Source organism: Astyanax mexicanus, chromosome 1 (genome assembly GCF_023375975.1).
Source record: "Astyanax mexicanus isolate ESR-SI-001 chromosome 1, AstMex3_surface, whole genome shotgun sequence".
NCBI lineage: Eukaryota > Metazoa > Chordata > Actinopteri > Characiformes > Acestrorhamphidae > Astyanax > Astyanax mexicanus.
Window position 1 is genome coordinate 27,875,789 of NC_064408.1, and position 22,133 is coordinate 27,897,921.

The following is a 22,133-nucleotide window of genomic DNA, read 5'->3' on the forward strand; positions in this document are numbered from 1 at the left end:
CAGTCAGCACCAGTCCACTGTCTGTCGGGATAGAATTACACAATAGCATGCCTGTCTGAAATGTGTAAGTACACAGTGTATATCGGTGACTAGTTTAGGATTAGGTGTCAGTTTAATGCTGGGGATTTCTGTGTATGAAAGCACTGTGATTGATAGTGATGAATGGCTTGCATTAGTGTTTGGCATTTTGAGTAATTTCGTGGTTCATCATGCTACTAGCATGATCTCCTAAGATGGATTTTTGCTTTGGTAAATTCTTTGCTGGTGTGCTCAACAAAAGGTGACTACAGACAGTTCATTGGTGTGATCAGTTTAGTAAACAGTAGCAAAATGAATGCCCTCATATTTTAACTGGTTTGTGCTTTTAAGGAATTATGTAAAGTAGGGGTGGGCCATATGGCTCTAAAATAATCTCATGATATTTCAGGGTATTTTTGTGATAACGATATACTTGTCGATATAGGAAAACAGAAAAATAATTAATTAATTTCAGGAATATAGTATAAGAGTATAACAGTATAATCATAATGTGGCAAAATAAATAATATAGCATACAATAATATAATGCAGAAATAAATATTGTAGAATATTTAGTGCATTCATATAAACTGCAAACTAAAACAGTTATACAATAAATACACTTAAAGCTTCACAGTAAATAATAGACTACCTTTAAGACAGAACATCTCTATTATCACAATATGGATTTTTAATATCACGATATTTCTGTGTCACGATATGTTGTATACGATATAAAATTGCCCACCCCTAATGTAAAGCTCAAATTGCAAAATATCATAAATGTCCAAGGGAATACAGCCAGGCTTTAGATTGTTCTGGCAACCTTGTGCTAAATTACTAGTCATTGGCATTTCTCTTGAGAAGGGGCTCAAAAAGAGAATTATGGATTTCAAACAGTGAAGAAACTTCAAAGCTCAGCACTAGTTAATATAAACATGTCAAACGCATCAATACAGCCTGAGCTGTAACATTTTTCCCCCAAATTCAAGGAGTACAGCCTAAAAGCTGGTGATGTGCTGAATTCAGCACCCCCGTCTGGAAAAGCACCCCCTCTCAAGTTATCGATTAGTGAAATGAGAGATTTTTAAGTTTATTTGCTTAAAATAAACAAACTAATGTTAGTGGATTGTCTCAGCTTTCAATTCAAATGACATAGTACACACTACTGAGAGGGGTTGCTGTTCCGGGCGGGGTTACTGAATTGGTGAAAACACCAGCACTGGAAAATTTGCAGTGCAAGTCTGCCAAAGCTGATGGTGTTTGACAGTGGCGCTATTCACTGGTTTCCAAAAGTGACATCAATTGGCATTTTTGGAATTTTCGTAGCGTTTCTGTCAGTTTACCTGAATTAATCCATTGTAAATAATTCTTATCGACACTTATAAGATTGCAATATTTTCTGATAAACTATATAAGAAATATATAATTATTTTCTTACATTTAGTCATGAATATACCCACTTGCTTTGTTTTATATATGACTTATATATGACTATATATTCTGTCATATAAATTTGGTTTATTCTACGAAACCCCCCACACAGAAACCCTATGAAATGTAAGATGAATGCTGATATGGTGATAGACCATAACTGTAATGTTCTTCTGTGTTTTTATTCTCTTGTTACTAGGTGTTCAGGCACTGTGTGGTCAGGTGCTGTAACTGAAATTTGATCCACTGTTGAGGAAAGCCATTCATTCATATTCTTTGTTTAGATCTGTGTACAGATCTGTGCTCTGCCGCAGGCTGATTCATTGCTGTGTTGGCTCAGTTCATGACTAATTCTCTCATTTCACTCCAGGCATGTGTGTAATACATAGTGGTGAATTATTAGGGTGTTGACATCTAATATGGCTATTAGTCTCAAAAAATACATGCAGTGTTATGTAATGTTAGGCTATTTTTTCTAGAATATATTATGTCATTAATATATCATCAATGCTCAAAAAAAAAACTACTTGTAAGCAGCTAAAAACACTATTAACATAAATGATTGCAATCAGCAGTCATTTAAAGAACATTTATTTTAGTCAATATTCATATAATTTTTAAGATACATGTTTTTTGGACGGTGACGATATGTCTTGTATGTCTCATAGAGGTGTAATGGTATACAAATTAAAAATTGTATAATTTAGATTGGTCCAATAGTTAAAAACAACAAAATCCTAATACAGAATGAAAATGTAATGATTTTCCTTTGCAAGTTACAGCTGGTTTTGTATAGTTCTTCCTGAGGCACTCAGTACAGTACAATGTCAATACAGAGTCAGTACAATGTAAAAGTTACCACTGCAGAAGGCCCAGTCTGTATTTTTGGGGCTGCTAACAATAATCAGTCATCTTGTCACACCATCAGCTGATTTGTTTTGATCTGTTTTGTAAAATGAAGTGTGATGGGATGGAGTGCTACAGACTAGTAGCTCTTCAGCCCAGAGGGTTGTTGAACCAAATTTCAGAACAGTTGAATTCACAACAGGTAAACCCAAGAAGAAAGGAAAAAATAAATAAATAAACACACCGCTCCTCACACGGGATCAAACCCCGTGTCGTCAGGGTCACGGTCCAATACACTTATCGCTGCCCTAGCTAGTGAATCAGGACACGGCTGGAAAAAACGCTCTTATAAGAGATAGGGAGCCCAAGAATGGTCGGAAAAACAAGAACAGGCAAAAACTAAAGTCACGCCGAGAGTGACAGAGAGACAGCTGAGAAATGTAAACAAAAGCTAGGGTAACTGTCTACATTGTCCAGGAAAGGCTTTTTTCTAGATTTTAGAGCATTGCAGTGAGGATCTGATTGCATTCAGAGACAAGAGCATTGTTAGTAAGGTCAGGATAATCATCACCACACCACCTTTTTCCCAAATCCTCAACTAATCCCATCCAAAGAACACAAAGAAAACAGTTCTACTGCTTTACAATTCAGTTCTGAGGGGCTTTATACCTCTCTGCCTGGCGTTAGGCATGGTGCTAGTAGGTTAATGCATCTCACAGAATAAGATGCAACATAAACATCATGTAAAAATCCATGCCATGTTAGGCATTATGAACATACATCAGATAAACAATGGAGGTTATTTCAATATTTCAGATTCTTTGAAAGTGCTTGTTGACTTTCAAAGAAAGTTAAATATCATGGGTGTTATGTTAAACATTGCTTATTTATTTCAGGACGCTGTAATCCAAGAATCCTCTTGGTAAGAGTGGACTAAGAAATACAATTTTTTTTTTGCTTCATCAGTTTTATATTCAGATTTGTAGACCTTAATCTGAAGTACATGAAATCCTTTTATAATCAGATTATGAAGTGCATGTGAATGCACTCATAGGGCCCTATTTTAGCTATCATTATGCGAAATGTGAATCACACAGATTGATTTAGGGTATGTCAGTGTGTCTTTGGTATTGTGAGGAAAAATTATGTCTTGTGCAGCTCAAAACATGCAAAAAGCATGAACTAATTCTCTTAATTAACCATGGGTGTGTTTTGGGTGTAGCGAGAAATAAATCAACAATTTAACTTTGGCGGATTGCTATTTTAACGGCACAGCGCATCTGCGCCTCTAAGCAGAGGAAACTGACCTGCACGTCATTTACAAGAACAGCAATGCTATTTTATTGTGAATTTTGTTTATTGTTGATGTAAAAGCTGTGTCGTGTCCTTGTGTATGTAATGAGTACATGCGTAACTAAGTTAGCAATGAACATCTGACAGATGTTGTTAGAGTTCAAAACAGTCAGTGGAGCACTTGCGTTTTCTGTTGCCAAGATAGCAATACGCCAGACATTTACCTCAATACACCTCACTTCCAAATGATCATTTCAACACTCCTCGCATAGGGTGTACATAGGGCCCATAGTCCTGCTCCAGTTGTGTCCTGGTTTTAATCATTTAGCAGATGGTTTGATTTTATGCTAAATAATTCTAAGGAAGTCACTTTTTTATTCTTGTGTTAATTGTGTGTTAAATGTGTGTAAGTCATTGCTCTGCTCAGTTTGGACCTTTAGTTTAAACAGTACTCCCACTCGGAGACAAAGGAATGCTGCTTTTCCCACATTTTTGGGTCTCACGGTTGTGTCAGATGTTGTGTTACATTCGTTTTTTTCTCATCAGTGAGTCATTCATGCTTTGACTTGGGGCTGACTCAGCAGTTGTTGTGAGATAATGACCAGTTAAGACGGAAAGTTAAAGTAAACATCGCCAGAGGACGTAGGATGGAAGGAGCAGGACTGAAGGAAATGGCCTTATCTGTGCTGAAGCTGTTCATGTCTGAACCGCCACGTCACTGCGGCACATGGGCCACACTCACTCATACAGACACACACTCAGAATGTGCTTACAGGATCTGATGTGTCAGTCTGGGTTTTTTCTTTGCCAGTCTTCTGTCTCCTTCTTCCAGACTGCCAGACAGAAGCGCTGTCTAACGGGAGCAGAGATGCACTGAGGGTTCAGTTGCACTTACCGCCTGTATAATCATACAAAAACACTGCCAATTGATTTGGATGCTCTGAAGCAGCTGCACAAGAGCCTGGGGTCACCATGATACCAGGAGCCAGATAGAGGGGTAAAAGGTCCACTAAGCTTTATAGTGTGAAGCAGCAGATCAGCATTTTCTGTAGAGATGGAGATCTGTCCTGTACCTTTGGAATTAATTAAAGTAGTGCTGGGTGGTATGACCAAAAAGGAATATCACAGTATTTTTCAAGAATTTGACGGTTTCACGGTTTATCACAGTATTTTTATTTTATTTTATTTATTTTAATTGTATTGTATGACTAGGCTTTAATATACGTTTTTGAGTTACTGTACTGTTAGGAGTACATATAATATAAAACACTAAGGCTTTAAATTAAGGCTTTGATTGCTATTTGGTGTACTTTTTTCCACAAAATTACACAATATATGAAGAAATCACACTTTATTAGCAGAAAAACTGCCAACAACTTTAACATGGCTTTCTTTTCAAAACTAAATATATTTTAAATAGTTCCATAAACACTATGACTGGACCTTAAATACTCAATGTTTAAGTATTCAAATTAGATATTTCTCAAAATCTCTATTACACAAATTAGACACAACTTTAATATCAATTTACAATGTTATTCTTGAAGCCATAAGAGGCATTAAAGTGTTAAAATCAGCCACAATTTCTTTCTTTCGCCAGTTAGCAAATATATTCAGTTTAGAGGTTAGATCGGGCCCAAAAAATCCGAGCCCGTGCTCGTTCTGCCCAAGCCCGACCCAACCCGAACCATAAACTGTCATTATGAGCCGACCCAACCCGAACCATAAACTGGCTGTTTTCGGGCTGTTTGAATGAGCGAAATATGATCAGAATTATGTTAATTAACACTAAAACATAGAAGCATAGAACTATTATTTAATTAAAATGATTTTTAAGAACAGCTACACACAGTGCTGCAAGTCAAACGCGGAGGAGTTCACGTGCGAGAGAGAGAGAGAGAGAGAGAGAGTGATTTGCCTGTTCTGGTCTATGAGCTAATCACAGGTAAAGGTTCTCACACACTGTATCTCCTGTTTCTCTCCTCGTGCTCATATTCTAGTCCCATACATAATTCTGCAGCTTCCTCAGTGTTTTCTGTCGTATTTTGCTGCTAGCAAGAGCGCTTTAAACGGCAGAGAATCTAAGCTCTAATTCAGTTCAATATACATTAATATTATCAGTTAGGATACAGTATTAAAATATTTTTAAAAGTGCTACAGTTACTTCCTCGTATCTAGAGTTTTAGGAGTTTTATCTCCTATGCTGAATAAATAATTCTGCACTCAGGACTGATTCTAGGCTTGTCTGGGGGACGAGAGGAACGGTTTTATGCATTTCCCCTCTGGTATACCGCATGAAACGGTATACCTCCCAGCACTAAGTTGAAGTAATTTACAATGTATGTCATCTAGGAAATTTGAGAAACTAAAGAAGGACTGCTTATCCACATGCAGCCAAAATCCTAAAAAAATAAGCTTAATCTTTGACCACTCTCCTTAGTAAAAGACACATAAAAGCACACCTGGAAACATCAAAGGGACTCTTAGACTGTGAGAAACAAGAGTCTCTATCTGATGAAACCATATTTAAACTTTTGGCCTCCCTTCTAAGCATCATGTCTGCAGGAATTACCTTCCAAATACAGTTACTACAGTAAAGCATGGGGGTGGCATCATCATGCTGTGGGGGAGTTTTTCAGCAGCTGGGTCAGGGAGGCTGGTCTCTAAGTTCTTAACTAAAATCTTACTGGTTCCACAGAGAAAACACATCACTGGTGCTAAAGAAGTTAAACAAAAATGTAAAGCTATTTATCTGACCATTAAGAACATTAAGTGCTTTTAGAGTAGGATGAGATGATCTAGAGGAAATGTTGCATTGTCTTTTTACCATTAAAAACACAATTACTGCAGTAAGAAACAAATGGGCTATCTAAAAGAATAGTTTTCTAGATATTATAATGTATAATTTATTAATATATATTTTTAATGAACACATAGCATCCAACCTTGTTTTTCATTAAATACCATGTGTTGTAAAAAAAAGGCCTTGATTTGTGATGTTAGAGATTTTCTTCTGTATCGCTCAGCTTTGTCTGCATCTGAAATGGAAAAAGACTCTTTATCTATCTTTTCGTTTAAACTGCGAAACACTACTGCCACATGTGGAATAAAGCTGTCTCATCTGCTTCCTGTCTCACAGAAAAATGAGGAGTCGCACAAATTCCCTTTTTTTCGCACAACGATAATCCTTTTTCCACTGCTTCAGTAGAAGCAAAGTGGGTGTAGAAACAGGAGAAAAGATGTGCTCGTTTATCTTTAGATAAAGGTATATAAGTAGTGTTCAGAGCACTTGAGTGTCAGATACTGTGTGAAGGTTTGCTGTAAGATTCATACAAAAGCTCTTCTGTCTGAGCCTTTGGCTGGGGGATATGACACTGAAAGCTGCAGAACTGTGGCCTGAGCTCCCGCTCAGTGCAGACCAGACAAAATGCCTTTGTTTCCTGGGCAAGGCCGTGGCACTGATTCACCACTTTTAAAAAGTAACACATTATCTACTGGCGTGCGAGCGTTGTATGGGAAAAATTAGGTTTATTTTAGAGCAGTGCTTCCAAGGTGTGGTAAATTGTTGCTGAAAAGATTTTCTGATTTTTGTTGCACACTCTCATTGCTCTTTTGCACAATTAATAAATAAATACTGAAAGTCATACTAAAAGTGCGCTGGGTCAAAGATGAAAAAAGTCCAAAAAAGAGTCTGGATCATGGTATGGTGGTGTTTATTCTATAAACTACGAACAACATTTCTCCCAAATTGCAAATAAAAATATTGTCATTTAGAGCATTTATTTGCATAAAATGAGAAATAGCTGAAATAACAAAAAAGATCTTTCAGAGCTTTCAGACCTCAAATAATGCAAAGAAAACAAGTTTTAAGAAAATCAATATTTGGTGGAATAACCCTGGTTTTTAATCACAGTCTTCTTGCATCTTGGCTTGTTCTCCTCCACCAGTCTTACACACTGCTTTTGGATAACTTTAAGCCACCCCTGGTGCAAAAATTCAAGCGGTTCAGCTTGGTTTGGTGGCTTGTGATCATCCATCTTCCTCTTGATTATATTCCAGAGGTTTTCAATTTGGTAAAATCAAAGAAACTCATCATGTTTAAGTAGTCTTATTTTTTTCCAGAGCTGTATATCGATAAATGAAATAAAGTTGAACGGGTGCAACATTAAATGTATTGGGTTCATACTGTATGCAATTAAATAAAGTCAAAAGAGAATTATATTTATTTTATATATATATTTTTTCCAATTTCTGTACTGTCCTGGCCTTTTCTGATTTGAGATTGTAAATACAGTTAATATCTTGTTGTACTGGAAAAGGTAGTCAGTTCAGCCTAAATTAATTGTAATTTGGCTGTTTTTGGCTTTTGTAGCAGCTGTGGTTGTGTGGTGTTCCAATTGTATACAAATTCCATGCACCCCAATAGTGTTGACTGGACAGATAAAGAAACATAGAAGAAGGTGCATTTGGATGCATTTAATACCAGTTAAATAAAAAGTTGACCCCCTGCAGTGTGCATTAATAAGCACTATTTAGTGTTGTATTTCACACAGGGATGAGATTTAGGTCACCTTCATTAGCAGTGGGCGCAGCATTTATGAGGACAAGAAAACATTAAGAGATCCCAGTATTATACCTCAGGCAATCCTTCCAGTTAGCTCAGCCAGTTAGAGAAACTGTTCTGATACTGAGCTGTGGTTTGCCCATGGCAATAGTAGGTGCCAGATGAATGGTACATTACATTTTTGACATTTTGTGGGCAATTAACATTCTTCTATTCATATTATTATTTATATACAGGGAATACGTCATAGAATGCATTGCTACCCATAGTGGACAACATATTGGGTGGTAATGATCGTTTTTGGTGGTGTCTGGCTAGTATCTGTTCCGATAAATCAGCTCTCAGACACCTAGTGCTGAGCAAAATCTCCCTTTGGAGTGATGTGGGGAGAGAGCGCCATCTACCCACTCAGAAAGAGCAAGGCCAATTGTGCTCTCTCAGGGCTCCTGCAGCTGATGGCAAGCTACATGAATGAGATTTGAACCAGCGATCTCCTGATCACAGTGGCAGCGCTTTAGACCGCTGGACCACTCAGAATCTAGGCAATTGTTAAAATAATATAAATATGAAATAAAATCAAATAAAATAAAATAGAATAAAACAGATTTTAAGATGAATACACAAAATATAAAGGGCAGTAGGAAAGTAGCAGCAACATAAAGTTGCTGGGGCAGGGCAAAAGTCCCGGGACATGATACTAGCTCCTGCCCTGTGACATGTGGAATGTCATGTATTTATAAATTAGCTTTAATCTCCTGTGCTATCAGCAGGTCGTGATCAACTGTAGGAGACAGAGATTTTGTAAGAGCAATAACATGTGTTCCATCTTGCTGCTCTTAAAAGAATGCATTTAAGATATCACAAAGAGACATGCTGAGTCCAAAAGCACGGTTTCTAAGCTTTCTCTGAGGATTCCCACCTTGGCCTGGTGCTGTTTCTTATTTTGATCATTCTCAGTTTAGTTTATACCTCCCATGGGTAGATCAAGAGGGGAGTTTGTACAACAAGCATGAAGAGCATAAGGGCAGACACATACAGCAGGGCTTGTAATTGACTGTTTCCTGACTTTAGATGCTTTATTTTTTATTTTTTATTTTTTGAGGTTTTGGCCATTTTTGGTCACGGAAAGTGGATTATTTGAAGTTTTCAGTGTTGTTGTGTAAGCAGGGAAAAAAGATTTATGAACACGCATGCATACTTCCTGACATTCCATATACTCCTGATTCCATTAATAGTGAACAACATAAAAGTACAACATCTAATGTAGATAACACTATATTTTAAATTTTAACATATGAATAAATACTGTAAATAATGTTCTAAAACAGATTTATAACTGTAATTTGTGACTTTTATGGTGCACTACATAGGTAGTAAAGTGGAATTAGTTGTTCGCTTCCTTCTTTGTGGTGTGTTGATGTCTCTCTTTATGAGGTACTATCACATCACGCAGGGCTAGCTTGTTCATGCAATCATTTAATCTCTTTGTGGATGAAAATATAAAAAAAGAGGGAAGAAAATTTTAAAAGTATCTAGATTTAAAAAAGTATCTATTTTTTAAAGTATCTAGAAAATCTGAAAATTATCAAACTAAGGCTACATTCACACAACAGGTAAAAGTGACCCACAGCCGATCTTCTATATTACACAGATTTAATATGTGATATTATAAATTTAATTTATTTTTTTGGCAATGTAACTCAGTCTGAACAGTTTTCATGCCAAATTTATGTTACATTAAGGAAAGTAACGTAATAAACGCAAAGAGAAGAGCAATAATAATAATACATCAGATTGGATGAAAACATTGGATTTGGGTCACAATTTGGGCTTTTTTACTGCAGTGTGAACATAGCCAAGTCAAGTGTATAATCCAAAAAGAATGACAAGCTTAAATTGGTTTTCATGTAGCTACAGAATAAATTAAACGGAATTTATTAAATTAGATGGATGAAAAATGGATTTAAGGCGTCAAGAGGAAAACATCAAAAATATGGCACAACTATTATGTAATTTAAAAAAAACAATATTTATCTCGATACATATGATCGCTGTCAAAATGCATCAGTAGCCACAGATTCCCCAAAACTACTTTCCCACTGAATACAATGATTGTTATTTAAATTAAATTACAGTATGATAAAACATGGGTCTATTGCCACTGTTTTAGTAGTATGATGTAATCGCAAAAAAATCCAGGGCTTGTAATGCAAGTGTTTATTGATTTGATTTTGAAAGTAAGCTTATATACACAGCTTGCTTTAGGGGAGGTCACTGTGGCTCTCAGACTGCGGCTCTTTACTCCACGTTTACTGAGATTGGAATTGTTATCCGGTGCACATTCCTGGGTTTGATGTGATGCATAATTTAGCAGTGAAGCCATTCATGTGATCTGCTTGGAACCAGAGCCGTAGAACTGCTTCAAGGTGGCCTTTGTGTGTGCCTTTGTGTATGTGTGTGATGGAGAGAGCATATCCTAGGCTGAACTGAGTGTGTGGGATGTGGCAGTAGTGTGTGACCTGTTTTTTGCTCAGTGAATGGCGGATGGATATAGGACAGATCGGACACTCTAGTCATGCCCAATTAGGTCTCAGCTGTGAGTCTGTGCCAACTCGCAGGCTTTCCTCAGACACACTGATGCCAGTCTGAATTCCCTCTCGGAGTTTGACGCGTGCTTACGTTCTCTCTCAGGAGAAGGGCTGCTGCTAGCCCGTCCGAGCACCATTAATCACGGTGAACTTTGCTTTACTTGCTTTAATGTCCTTGAGTTTGTGAACAGAGTCAAGTAAAATGTCACTCTTTGTTTTATTAGTTTATGGCTGCATCCCAATTCCATATTGTACACTACAATAATGCCGCACTGTATAGTAATCTTTATATTGAAGATTTGCAAGTTAGTACACACAAAATATCAACATACTTACCTGTTTATTATCAACAGAAATTGATGACTGAGCACAAGCAAGTTCTCAAGCCACTTTCTCCCGTGCACTTGTATCAATATCTGCCATTTTTTCTAATATTGTTCCAAACATAATTAACTTCTCCCTTTCTGTTTCACATTGCATTGTAGGTTAACAGTGTCCATCATAACCACACAAATACAGCTCTGGAAAAAAAAAAAATAAGAGAATTTTACCAAATTAAAAAAACCTCTAAAATATAGGAAGGATAAGTAAGATGGATGATCACAAGCCATCAAACCAAGCTAACCTGCTTGAATTTTTGCACCAGTAGTGGCATAAATTTGCCCAAAAGCAGTGTTTAAGACTGGGAACTGTGATTAAAACCAGGGTTATTCCACCAAATATTGATTTCTGAAATCTTAAAACTTTATGAATATGAACTTGTTTTCTTTGCATTATTTGAGGTCTGATAGCTCTGCATCTTTTTTGTTGTTTTAGCCATTTCTCATTTTCTGCAAATAAATGCTTTAAATTACAATATTTTTATTTGGTTCAGAAACTGAAGTGGTCTTTTAATTTTTTCCAGAGCTGTACATTGCTTATGTTTAGTATCTGCAAAATAGGCCTGTATTATCCAGATTGTTGTAAATTTCACTGTAAATATACAGTAGTTTATACTAAAAGAACAGCTATTAAAGAAAAGCTAATAATCAAGATATATTTAAGTCAAGTGCTGTGTTTAAATTATTTTATCACATTATTATGATGGCTCAGTGAATTTATAGTATTTAGAGTGCCTTATTAGTATCATGACATTCTGGATCATTGATTTTTGTTACAAATCTCATAAAATTCTTGTATTTTTAAATATCTTAGTTAGGTTGTGCCATAACATATCATATCATATCATATCATATCATATATCATATCATATCATATCATAACATATCATATCATATCATATCATATCATATCATTATTTTTCATTTTGTTGCAGTAGTGTATTCTTGGAAAAAAAGGTTTAATTCAATGTTTTTATATTTTAGGGCCATATCGCCCACTCCCAGGGTGTGTACTCTATACTTATTTTGTAGCTTAATAAAATATGATATAATATCAAGAAGATGTTATTGCAGCATTACTACATTGTGTTGCTTTATTCTTGAGCATATATTGACTATCAAGCACTGAACAATTGCATGTGTTGCAAAAATATTAAGAACTAAAGAGCCAATAGTCTTTTAAAATGTCAGTGTTCATTTATAATTATTTGTTCTTAAATGATGTGTTTGTAATGCATAAGCCTTTTTTGTTAAATCATCCTGACTTACAGTTCAGTACAGCAGATACATGCAGACATAGCAGTATTATTCAACTTTTGACCTATTCCTGATATTTGCTCTGTTTCTTATTCTGCTTCCTGTTGTAAAGTCTAGACTTTTATATTGCATCTTTTCTTGTACCTGTCTTTACTGGTTTGCCTCATACAGTCCCTGACCTCCCATCCTGCTTTGTTCTCTTCTCAGGTGGGCGGCACTAAGACAGGTGTGGTGCGCTATGTAGGCGAGACTGACTTTGCCAAAGGCGAGTGGTGCGGTGTGGAGCTGGACGAGCCGCTGGGGAAAAACGATGGAGCTGTGGCTGGAACCAGGTCTTTCAATAAATGCTTTCTTTTTACGTCATACACTGCATCACTGCTGCCTCCAGAAGGGAGGGGTCTGCTTTAGAACTGTCACAATGATATCCACTTTACAACTAGACACTAACCAAACGCCATGTAGATTCTTTTTGAGAAAAAAAAAATAGTTGCCATTTCTTTTAAAAATCTACACTAGAAAAGAGCATGTAGCAGAAAATACACTTAGAAACTGCCATTATGAGAGAGAGCCCTAGGATGTGTGATATTTGGATGTGTATATACAGTACTGTGCAAAAGTTTTAGGCACCAAAGCAAATGACACTAATCCATTTATCTCAGCAATATGAGTGTTTTAACCTGAAAAAAGTACCACATATGATTTGACCAGATGCAAATAAACATACATACAGTAAAACGTAAGAAGGAATCCTCATTTTTAACTAAGTATATTACATCCTGTGAGCCAAGCTGAAGAACAAAGTGTAGTTCCAGATTTCTCCTGGATGCCCCCAGCCATCATGTGTATATGTTCAGTTCTGTCAGCAGCTCACCTGATTTACCACGTTTACCAATTTACCAAACCAGTTGTTGATATGATGAGAACTAGAAATAACTCTATTAAACTTAGATGAGGAGAGATTAGGAGATGTTTTAAGGAAAACAGGGCTGTAAAAGTTCTGCTTTTTGTAAATTTGCTGTTTGTATTTTTTGTAATGCTAGTGTTTTACTGAGATAATAAAAACTTACTTCACAGATAAGTCACTTATTCTTCACTAAAATTTCCCCAGGTGCCTAAAACTTTTGCACAGTACTGTATGTAATTTTTCATCCTTTGTTCTTTCTATTTACTTTACATTAACTTTCGTCCTTGGCCAAGGTCTGTTTCTTCATCATTAGAAAGGAAAAATTGATATAAGATGACTGCGATGTCGTTATAGTCTCGTTATAAAAGCCTGACAAATGATTGAGTCTAACCCTGACTAAACTGATGCACAGTTTGTTCATTGTGATTTATATCAATTAAATAAAATAAGTATTAAGAATAAAACTAGAGGTCTTGAGGTCTAAAAGCTCTGCATCTTTTTCCCATACTAAAAACCCTCTAAAGGCTCATAAACAAATATCATGATTATAAACAGTGAATTACCTGTTCATATAATGTATGTCCCTCATCAGTAGCTAGTATTACACTTCTTACATGTGTTTTGGCTTCTGTCTCATTTCAGATATTTCCAGTGTCCACCTAAGTTCGGCCTGTTTGCCCCCATCCACAAAGTGATCCGCATCGGCTTCCCCTCCACCAGCCCGGCCAAGGCCAAGAAGAGCAAGCGCATGGCCATGGGTGTATCTTCACTGGCCCACAGCCCCAGCAGCTCGTCCATTAGTTCAGTCAGCTCCGTGGCCTCCAGCGTCGGGGGCAGACCCAGCCGTACTGGTCTGGTGAGAAAAGAGGGAAAGAGATGATGATGCTGATCATGCGTTTTTTTTTTTATAGATAAAAATGACACTCATTTTAACTTTAGTTGTTTCTAGAAAATACACATTAAGGATGCAATTCTTCAGTATCAGTTTCTTATATAATTATTTATATAATTATTTAATAATTTAATATTTATATTTAATTGTATATTTGAATCAGATGAGGGCACTACTGCTTATATACATTGTTCACTGATTGTTTACGGATATCAGAATACTGTAGAATAGTCATTTACTCATTTACACAAGAAATGCATTAATTAGAGAGCTGACAAACTAAAGGAAAGCTCGACTTACAAAAACTAGCTAAGTGCTCTGCTCTGAAAGAAAACCAATACACAGGTATTTCTGCATGCTTGTTGCAATTACACTTTCTCATTAAAGAGGTCTCTAAATTCCCAAAACAAAGTTTTACGTTAAATGAGTATTTTCTGTAGAACTTTGTGTTGAGAGCCTCTTCTCAAGAGAAACATTATGCCAGCTTTATGTGACAGTTTTTTTGTGATGTCATTCACGATTGATTGACTTAGTCGACTCTTTGCCACACTTAATTGTGTGAGGGGCAGAAGTGCAGATTTAGTCTGACAAACATGAGAGAACAGTATTGGTAGGCAGTAACCATCATACATCAGTTTATATGGAAAATTTGATATGATAAGTGATATGTAAATTATTTCAGGATGTAATCAGGGGCCTCATGTACTAAGACTTGCGTGGACTTCCTACTAAAATGTTCCGTACGCTCAGACCTGAAGAGTTTTGTACGCACAAAAAAATCTGAATTTATCAAACCGTGCGTAGGCAGAATCCCACGTACTTTCTCTTAGTACATCGCAATCAAATTGAAATCAAGCGCAAGTGCACGAAAACAACACACCTGCCACGACTCCTCGCTCAATTACGCAGAGTATAACGTTATAATAATAATACTAATAATGGTAATAATAACAATAATAATATGCTAGAGTATAATATGCAAGTCAAGAAAGAAAAGTGTCGCAAGACGCGCAGCGTAATAACTAATAATTACCCATGTTTTAAATGTATTATTCTAAGATGGATAACAAATGCTTTCATTTAAATGCTTTAAATGAGTTGCTTACCAAGAAGCCACCCGTCACGCACTCAGCTTGTAATCGTATCCTCTTATGCTCTTGGAAATCTAAAATGACTTATAAGTCAGTCATCATCATGGGCCAAAAAAACATAATGGTCACAGAAAATGCGTTCTCAGTAAATTCGGCCATTAGCAATATTTTCCAATAATGCCAACGCTGCCATCTCCAACAACTCCAGCGCAAACTTTTATGCATGTTTATATGATGTAGGCTAAGTGGAAACACGTTGAACGATTATTTCAGTAAGCCAATGAAATTGTCTGATTAATTTACTTTATTTTACCCAATAATGGCTTACTACAATGTGTGCATAAAGGATATCTTAATAGTTGTAACTTCAATGCATCTCCTCTAAGTATCGCCAAATGACAAAACACAATACATACGTACAAAAAAACATGCTACGCCCGAAACGAAAGTGCCAGGGGGGAACGCACTTTCTCACGTTCAAGTCAAATTTAGTACATTTGACCGTGAGCGTGAAATATGGCGTTCACAATGTTTTTGTGCGTACGTACCTTTAGTACATGAGGCCCCAGGTCTGTTGTAACATGAATTTTGTTTTGTGTAGTTGACCGAGACATCGTCACGGTACGCACGGAAGATTTCGGGCACCACAGCCCTGCAGGAGGCACTAAAGGAGAAACAGCAGCATATCGAGCAGCTCTTGGCAGAAAGAGACCTGGAGCGTGCTGAGGTTGCCAAGGCAACCAGCCACATCTGCGAGGTGGAAAAAGAGCTGAATGCACTGAAGGCCGAGCACCTGCAGGTCTGTCTCACACACACATACACACACACACACACACACACACACACACACACACAGAGAAGTCTCTGTCCTGCATACCAGCACTATCTATTGCAGCATTACATCATAGCTTGCTATGTCATAGCACATGGGGCTTTTGAGTAATGGTACTGAGTGATCCTACACAGTAACCTACTAGCAGCTAAATGATTAGCCTTTAGATTAAAGCTGAATTATTAGTACTTTGGAGCTATACTTGTACTCAATGTGTTTTACAGTCTTATAAGTGAATGCTGGTGTTTAAATGTATAGATTTATAGAAAAAAGAGAACTTGAGACTAAATACACTGGATTTACAAATACAAGAAATGTAATACAGCTCAATGTTTTGTGCAGTAGGCTAATATAGCTTAAACATTCCTATGGAATGCAATAGATCTGTCATCACATAATGTTTTGACATATCAGTTCTGTGTGTAATCATGATTTTGCTTAACTTGTACATTCCAGAATATATTTATAATTTTTTTTTATTACAGATTTGTTTATCTCTGTACAGCAACAGACAGCTAAATGCAGGGCTTTCATGCCAGAGTTGATACATTTAATAATTAAAATTTCTAGCCTTCATGTAGAACTTATTTGAAATATATAGCCTGCTTTTTGCAAATATTATGCCACTCAAATTTTTTAGCACCTCGGTATATAATAAAGCAGGTAAATCTCAGCTCCAGCTCAAAATGTACGACGAATAGGGCAAGGTATCGAAATTCGATATCAAAAAGGCTCTATCCGAAATGTCTCTGTACTACAGAGTACCGAAAGGTAAAAACAAAAGGTCGCTTCGAGTTATCTCATATATACTACATGATGCACAACAGATGATTACAAATTCCAAAAATTGTTACACAGGTGAAAAATAAGCTCAAAATGGGCCAAAAATCACAGGAATTAGATTTAAGTATTCAGTCTGGTAAAGGCTGTAAAAATCTGTTAGAAGAGATTCTAAATGTTACGTATAGTTTTAATTTTATGTACAGTTTAAATATTTTTACTATGATGAAAAAAGAAAACCTCTCCATGTTTAGACTTTTGTGTATCTCACACAATTTATTTGATGCCGGTCGCGAGAGTTTAGTTTAGTTTAGTTTAGTTTAAAGAGTTATCTGTATTTTTACACCTTGGGTAAGGGGGAGGGGGACGTATATGGTATGATAAGTGGCATAAATACTTAAATAACAAGTAATGTGTTGATGGTAAACGTTCCTGAAACTCTCAAAATCAGTCAGTCAGGATGACAAACCCACTAAAATTGCATCATTTAGGAAAAATAAAGGTATCAACAGCTATTATAAGCTAAATTATGAGCTATTAAAAACGTGAAGACATAAAAAAAACTAAACCACTTGATGTGTCCAGACTGCTACAGTAAATGCAATATTTGGACTAACAGAAGCTTTTCGCTCAGACATTTACAAATGCCCTCATTTATATCTTGTTTAGTATGCAACAGAGGCAGACAGCAACCTGCAACAAGTTCGAACCCTATTGGCTACAGCACAAAGAGACAAAATGGAACTGGCCAATCAGCTTGAAGAAGAGAAAAGGTAAATCTAAACCAAATCTGCTGCATTGACAGTTTCTATTGCTGGTATTGGGTTGATTGTGTTTTTGAGCAGTGCTTTGTTCTCAGATTGAGATGGTTTTCCTGACTCCTAGTGGTTGTTTTGTGTTATGACAGAAAAGTGGAGGACCTTCAGTTCAGAGTGGAGGAGGAGTCCATCACCAAAGGAGACCTGGAGGTACCATATTTAACTGCAGAACTAATGAGACATGCTTACAGGTCACTGTTCACTGAAGGATGCTTTAGGAACACCTTACACTGTACTAAATTGTACTAAATGTACTACAGTACTAATACACCATGTCTGTTTTAAATAGAAGGTGAACATAAATGTCCTGTAAATTTGTTGGTTTGTTTGTTCGTTTGTTTTTTCCACATGAATGCTGTGTCTGCGGAGAGAGGACCAGGATAGCAAACAGGGAACAAGAGGAAATATCAGATTTAGACATTTTAGTTTCCCTTTACCACAAATTTAGTCCATCAAATAAGACATTTTTGTTGTCTGAAATTTGTTTCTATTAGTTTTGCATTGGAGCTACAGGGCTAATGTACTTAACAAGTAACGGAAGCTTATTGCCACCATTAAACATAATACCTGACTCAAACTTTGGTTACTTAACACCATAATTTTGATATAATGCAAGTGTATGATAGATGCTTGTTCCCTAAAACAGTAGATAGAGATAGATAGATAGATACTTTATTGATCCCCGAGGGGAAATTCTAGAAATATTCTAGTAATATCCAGTACTGGAGATATAACATCTAACAGAGTGTAGCCCAGACTCTAATCTAATGGTTTCATGGGCATCTAAAAATTAGAGCCAGTTGTGTTAAATCAGAAATATCAAGGATCTCACGTACCTAGACACTGCTGGTGTAAATCTTGTGAAATATTTTTGTTTCTAAGTTATAAAAGACAGATATGAAATCTAAAGTCTTCTGCTTTTATTTTTAATAAAAGATTTAAGGCTAATGTTGCCAACAAATACTGGTTCAATCTCACCTCCACAAATACATACTCATAAATATCTCGGTAACACTATACTTGGATGGTCCATTTGATGGCCTCTTTGATGCTCAACTGACATTCAACTAACATTCAACTACATGTCTATTAAATGCAAATGAACTAAAAGGTGAAAGTAATTGATTCTCTATTGAATATAACCCTACATTCAACTCTAATCAAAACGCTTATCTTAATATTGTAGGATTGTGTTTAGGTTTAGATTTTAAGCTTAGGTTAAGGTTAGGGTAAGGGTTAGGTGTAGGGTTAGATTTTATGGTTGATTAAGGGTTAATGTTAGGGTTAGGTGTACGGTTAGGTTCTATTTTGAATTATTAACATTCAACATAGGGTTAAGTTAAATGTAATGGACATTCAATTTAGTGTTAGTTGAATGTCAGTTGAGCATCAACAAGGCCATAAAATGGACCATCCAAGTAAAGTGTTACCAATATCTCTAGGTCAACTTAAAATGCATAATTTCTTTTAGTATTACATTGACAAATCTCTTTGTGGTTCACAACACAGTAGTATGACCTACTTCAGTCTAATATAAACTAATAGCTAAATGATTTTAAGTCACTGGAACCACTTTAACCTGAGCACATTATGTGGTATCATTCTGTGCAGTTTAAAAGTGGAGAGTTTCTTGAATGATATTCTAGTCCCAATTTTAGCTTGCAGATTTAAATATGGTCTGCTAAAGTGTTTTTTAATTAAAATTGTTTACACAGCTTTTCATAGTTTTTGTAGCTGATAAATAAAGATTTTGAATGTGTATTAGGTATAAGATGAAATTATTTATGTTATTGAGTGCAGTGTCTTTTCAGCAACATTAACACAGCATCTACTTATACACTTAAAAAAGGGAACAAGTTTAGGCTGACTGACTATATCCAGGGTCAGTAATTAATAATTTTATCATTCTTTTAAATTTTGCCACACAAAATGTAGATATAAGGCAATATTTAAGGCAACAACTAGTGGAGTATAATTCTCCATTCTCTCCTAGCTGTGGTAACGGGCAGAGAGTTCTAATGCAAAACTATAGAAACAATCTTCAGACAAATTACGTCTTGTTTGAAAAAAAGTGTGACAATCTTCTCAACTACGTCTTTCTTCTTTTCATCCTCTTAGTTTCTTCTTCTTTGACCTTTATTAAGAGAAACACCATTTATTTAACAACAACCTTTTTTGTAATATTAAAGCTGTTTGTGCTTGTATGTCTCTTTCTCTCTTTCCTGTTTTCTGTCTTCCCTTTTTTTATTTCCCTTTCCCTATCTCTCTTTAATCTCTCTTGACCTCTTCTTCCTCTTTCTTCTTTCTTCCCCCTTCTTTCTCTTTCTCCGTAGACTCAGACAAAGCTGGAGCATGCCCGTATTCGGCAGCTCGAGCGGAATCTGCGTTTGGAAAAGTCCAAAGCAGAGAAGCTTCAGAAAGAGTTAGAGGAGAAGATGGTAAACGTGTAGTGAGAGTAGACATCTCTCTGCCTGTAGCCATATTTACTCCCGCCCCCCACCTTTTCTTCTTTTCTGTGTCTTTGCTTTTTTTCCCTTCCTTGCTGTCTGCGTCTCTCAGAGACTGGCTGTCCCGTGCTGCGATGCACCAGCCTTGCTTGAGCTTTCTTCACACTGAGCACGTTAAGGTCTCCATAATTCAACATCTGACTAAAGGTTTTATTTTCTGTCTTTATTTGGTAGGAGGTTCAGTTTCTGGCTGAGAAAGTTGTACCTGAAAGGAATAGGCTAGCCCTTTTTAACCTCTGTCTGTGTATTTGTTGAAAGCCACAGATCATAATTTCAGTGTGCAATTAGACAAGAGACAGAACAGAAAACAGAAACAAAACTAATATACATATAAAAAAAATTCACATTTTATAGAACACTTTTGGACAACTATTCATTGGTTTAATAAAATAAAAATAAAAAAGTCAGTAAAAATATTTGAGTCAATAAAATGTTTGACTCTATTTGATGGTACAGAAATCCTACAGAGAAATCAAACATCCTGAGTTTACTAACGTTCTTGGCATTTAATACAATCAAATCCACAACAATTCAGTATAGAAAGTAATAAAGTAAATACTCTTGATTTCTAAAGAATCAATTAATAAACTGATGTCCCAATATTTATGGCCACATAGTGTATACCTATCTATACATACATACATAATCATTTTTAAATTGTTCCTAAAAGAACAGTCTATAAGAAAATCAAAAGAACATTTTAATCTCTTTAAACGGTCAGCTTAATACTTATGTCAATGTTTAAACAAAGAATAAGTAAGATTAAAATAAAAAGTAATAATAAAATGCATCTTTCAGTAATTACTAGGGCTGTCAAATTAACAATTTTTTTTATTATTAATTAATCACAGAAAAAACAATGCTGATTAATCACCTTCCTTGGTGCTTATTGACTTGTCACCAAAGTTCCGATATCTATTCTGATATCAAACATTAGTGAAGCTCAGAAATCAGACGGATCAAACACACTCCGATCATTACTGCTTAGTTTGACTGTTAAATAGCATTGAGCTGGTAGCTGTATTCCAGTGTTCTGAGGTAAAAAACTAAAAACTCAAGTGAACTACAGCCATAATCCAGATTACATATTAAACAGTAAAAAAAAAATCAACTACTAGTATTTTATTTTATTTGGACTTTACTACGTATACGTTTGATCAAACCTTCGACAAACATTTAAATTCTGCAAAAAAATTGTATGCAGGGATGGTATATTTTCTTATTCCTGAGCAAAGCATTTCAGCTATATAAGAAAAAATGTCGTTCATGTCGACATGATGTATTTGAGGATTCTAGAATCTCCTGAAAATGAACTCTGGCATGTGCAAATTCTAGAATCTTCAATAATTTAATTAACAAAACGTAATGTTATATAATAATTAATATATGAATACAATTTTAGACAAATAAAAGTCAATTAAACTATACAAAATTGATATAGGGTTGTAAGAGATACACAGTATTTACGGCATCTGTTACTGATTAATGTTTGTTACAGGGAGCTTTTAAGTTTAAGCCAGTTTTTCATTTGCTCCTCAGCTAAAATTAATTTGAATTGTACAGGTTAAATTATTTCTTATTTTAAAGTGATAAATGTGACTCATTTTAAATAATTATTTCCAGAGCATGTTTTTAATCGCTAGACAGCACAAGTAATTAGTTTAAAACATGTAAACTATGTAGTTATGAGAGTAAGAAGAAGCTAAGATGTGAATCTTTGAAAAATCCCTACATTTTTTAGGTTTTTCATATAAAACCACCGCATTTCATTAAGAGCCATTACAATACCCTTTTTAATAGTGTGGAACCTGAACTGTGAAGGTAACAAAATTCATAGTTAGCAGCTGTTCAATGGCTTTTGTTGTATTCTGAGTCAGCATTTTCCTGAGTACGGAAAAAGCAGTGAAAGTGCTTGTGTGTGGTTATGGA

The 22,133-nt window shown here is 35.8% G+C and overlaps 1 protein-coding gene across 3 annotated transcripts in view; it reads left to right on the plus strand.

Moving 5' to 3' along the window:
* clip2 (CAP-GLY domain containing linker protein 2) overlaps positions 1–22,133 on the plus strand; it is a 55,484-nt gene that overhangs the window by 19,295 nt on the left and 14,056 nt on the right. For 2 of the 3 annotated variants that reach the window (XM_022679180.2, XM_022679186.2), the window contains exons 4-8: positions 12,588–12,712; positions 13,927–14,140; positions 15,869–16,066; positions 17,549–17,652; positions 17,787–17,847. In XM_022679180.2, coding sequence (XP_022534901.2) covers positions 12,588–12,712; positions 13,927–14,140; positions 15,869–16,066; positions 17,549–17,652; positions 17,787–17,847 — 702 coding nt within the window. Of the gene's footprint in view, positions 1–12,587; positions 12,713–13,926; positions 14,141–15,868; positions 16,067–17,548; positions 17,653–17,786; positions 17,848–20,030; positions 20,136–22,133 lie in introns of all 3 variants that reach the window. The other variant, XM_022679171.2, reaches the window with a different exon arrangement.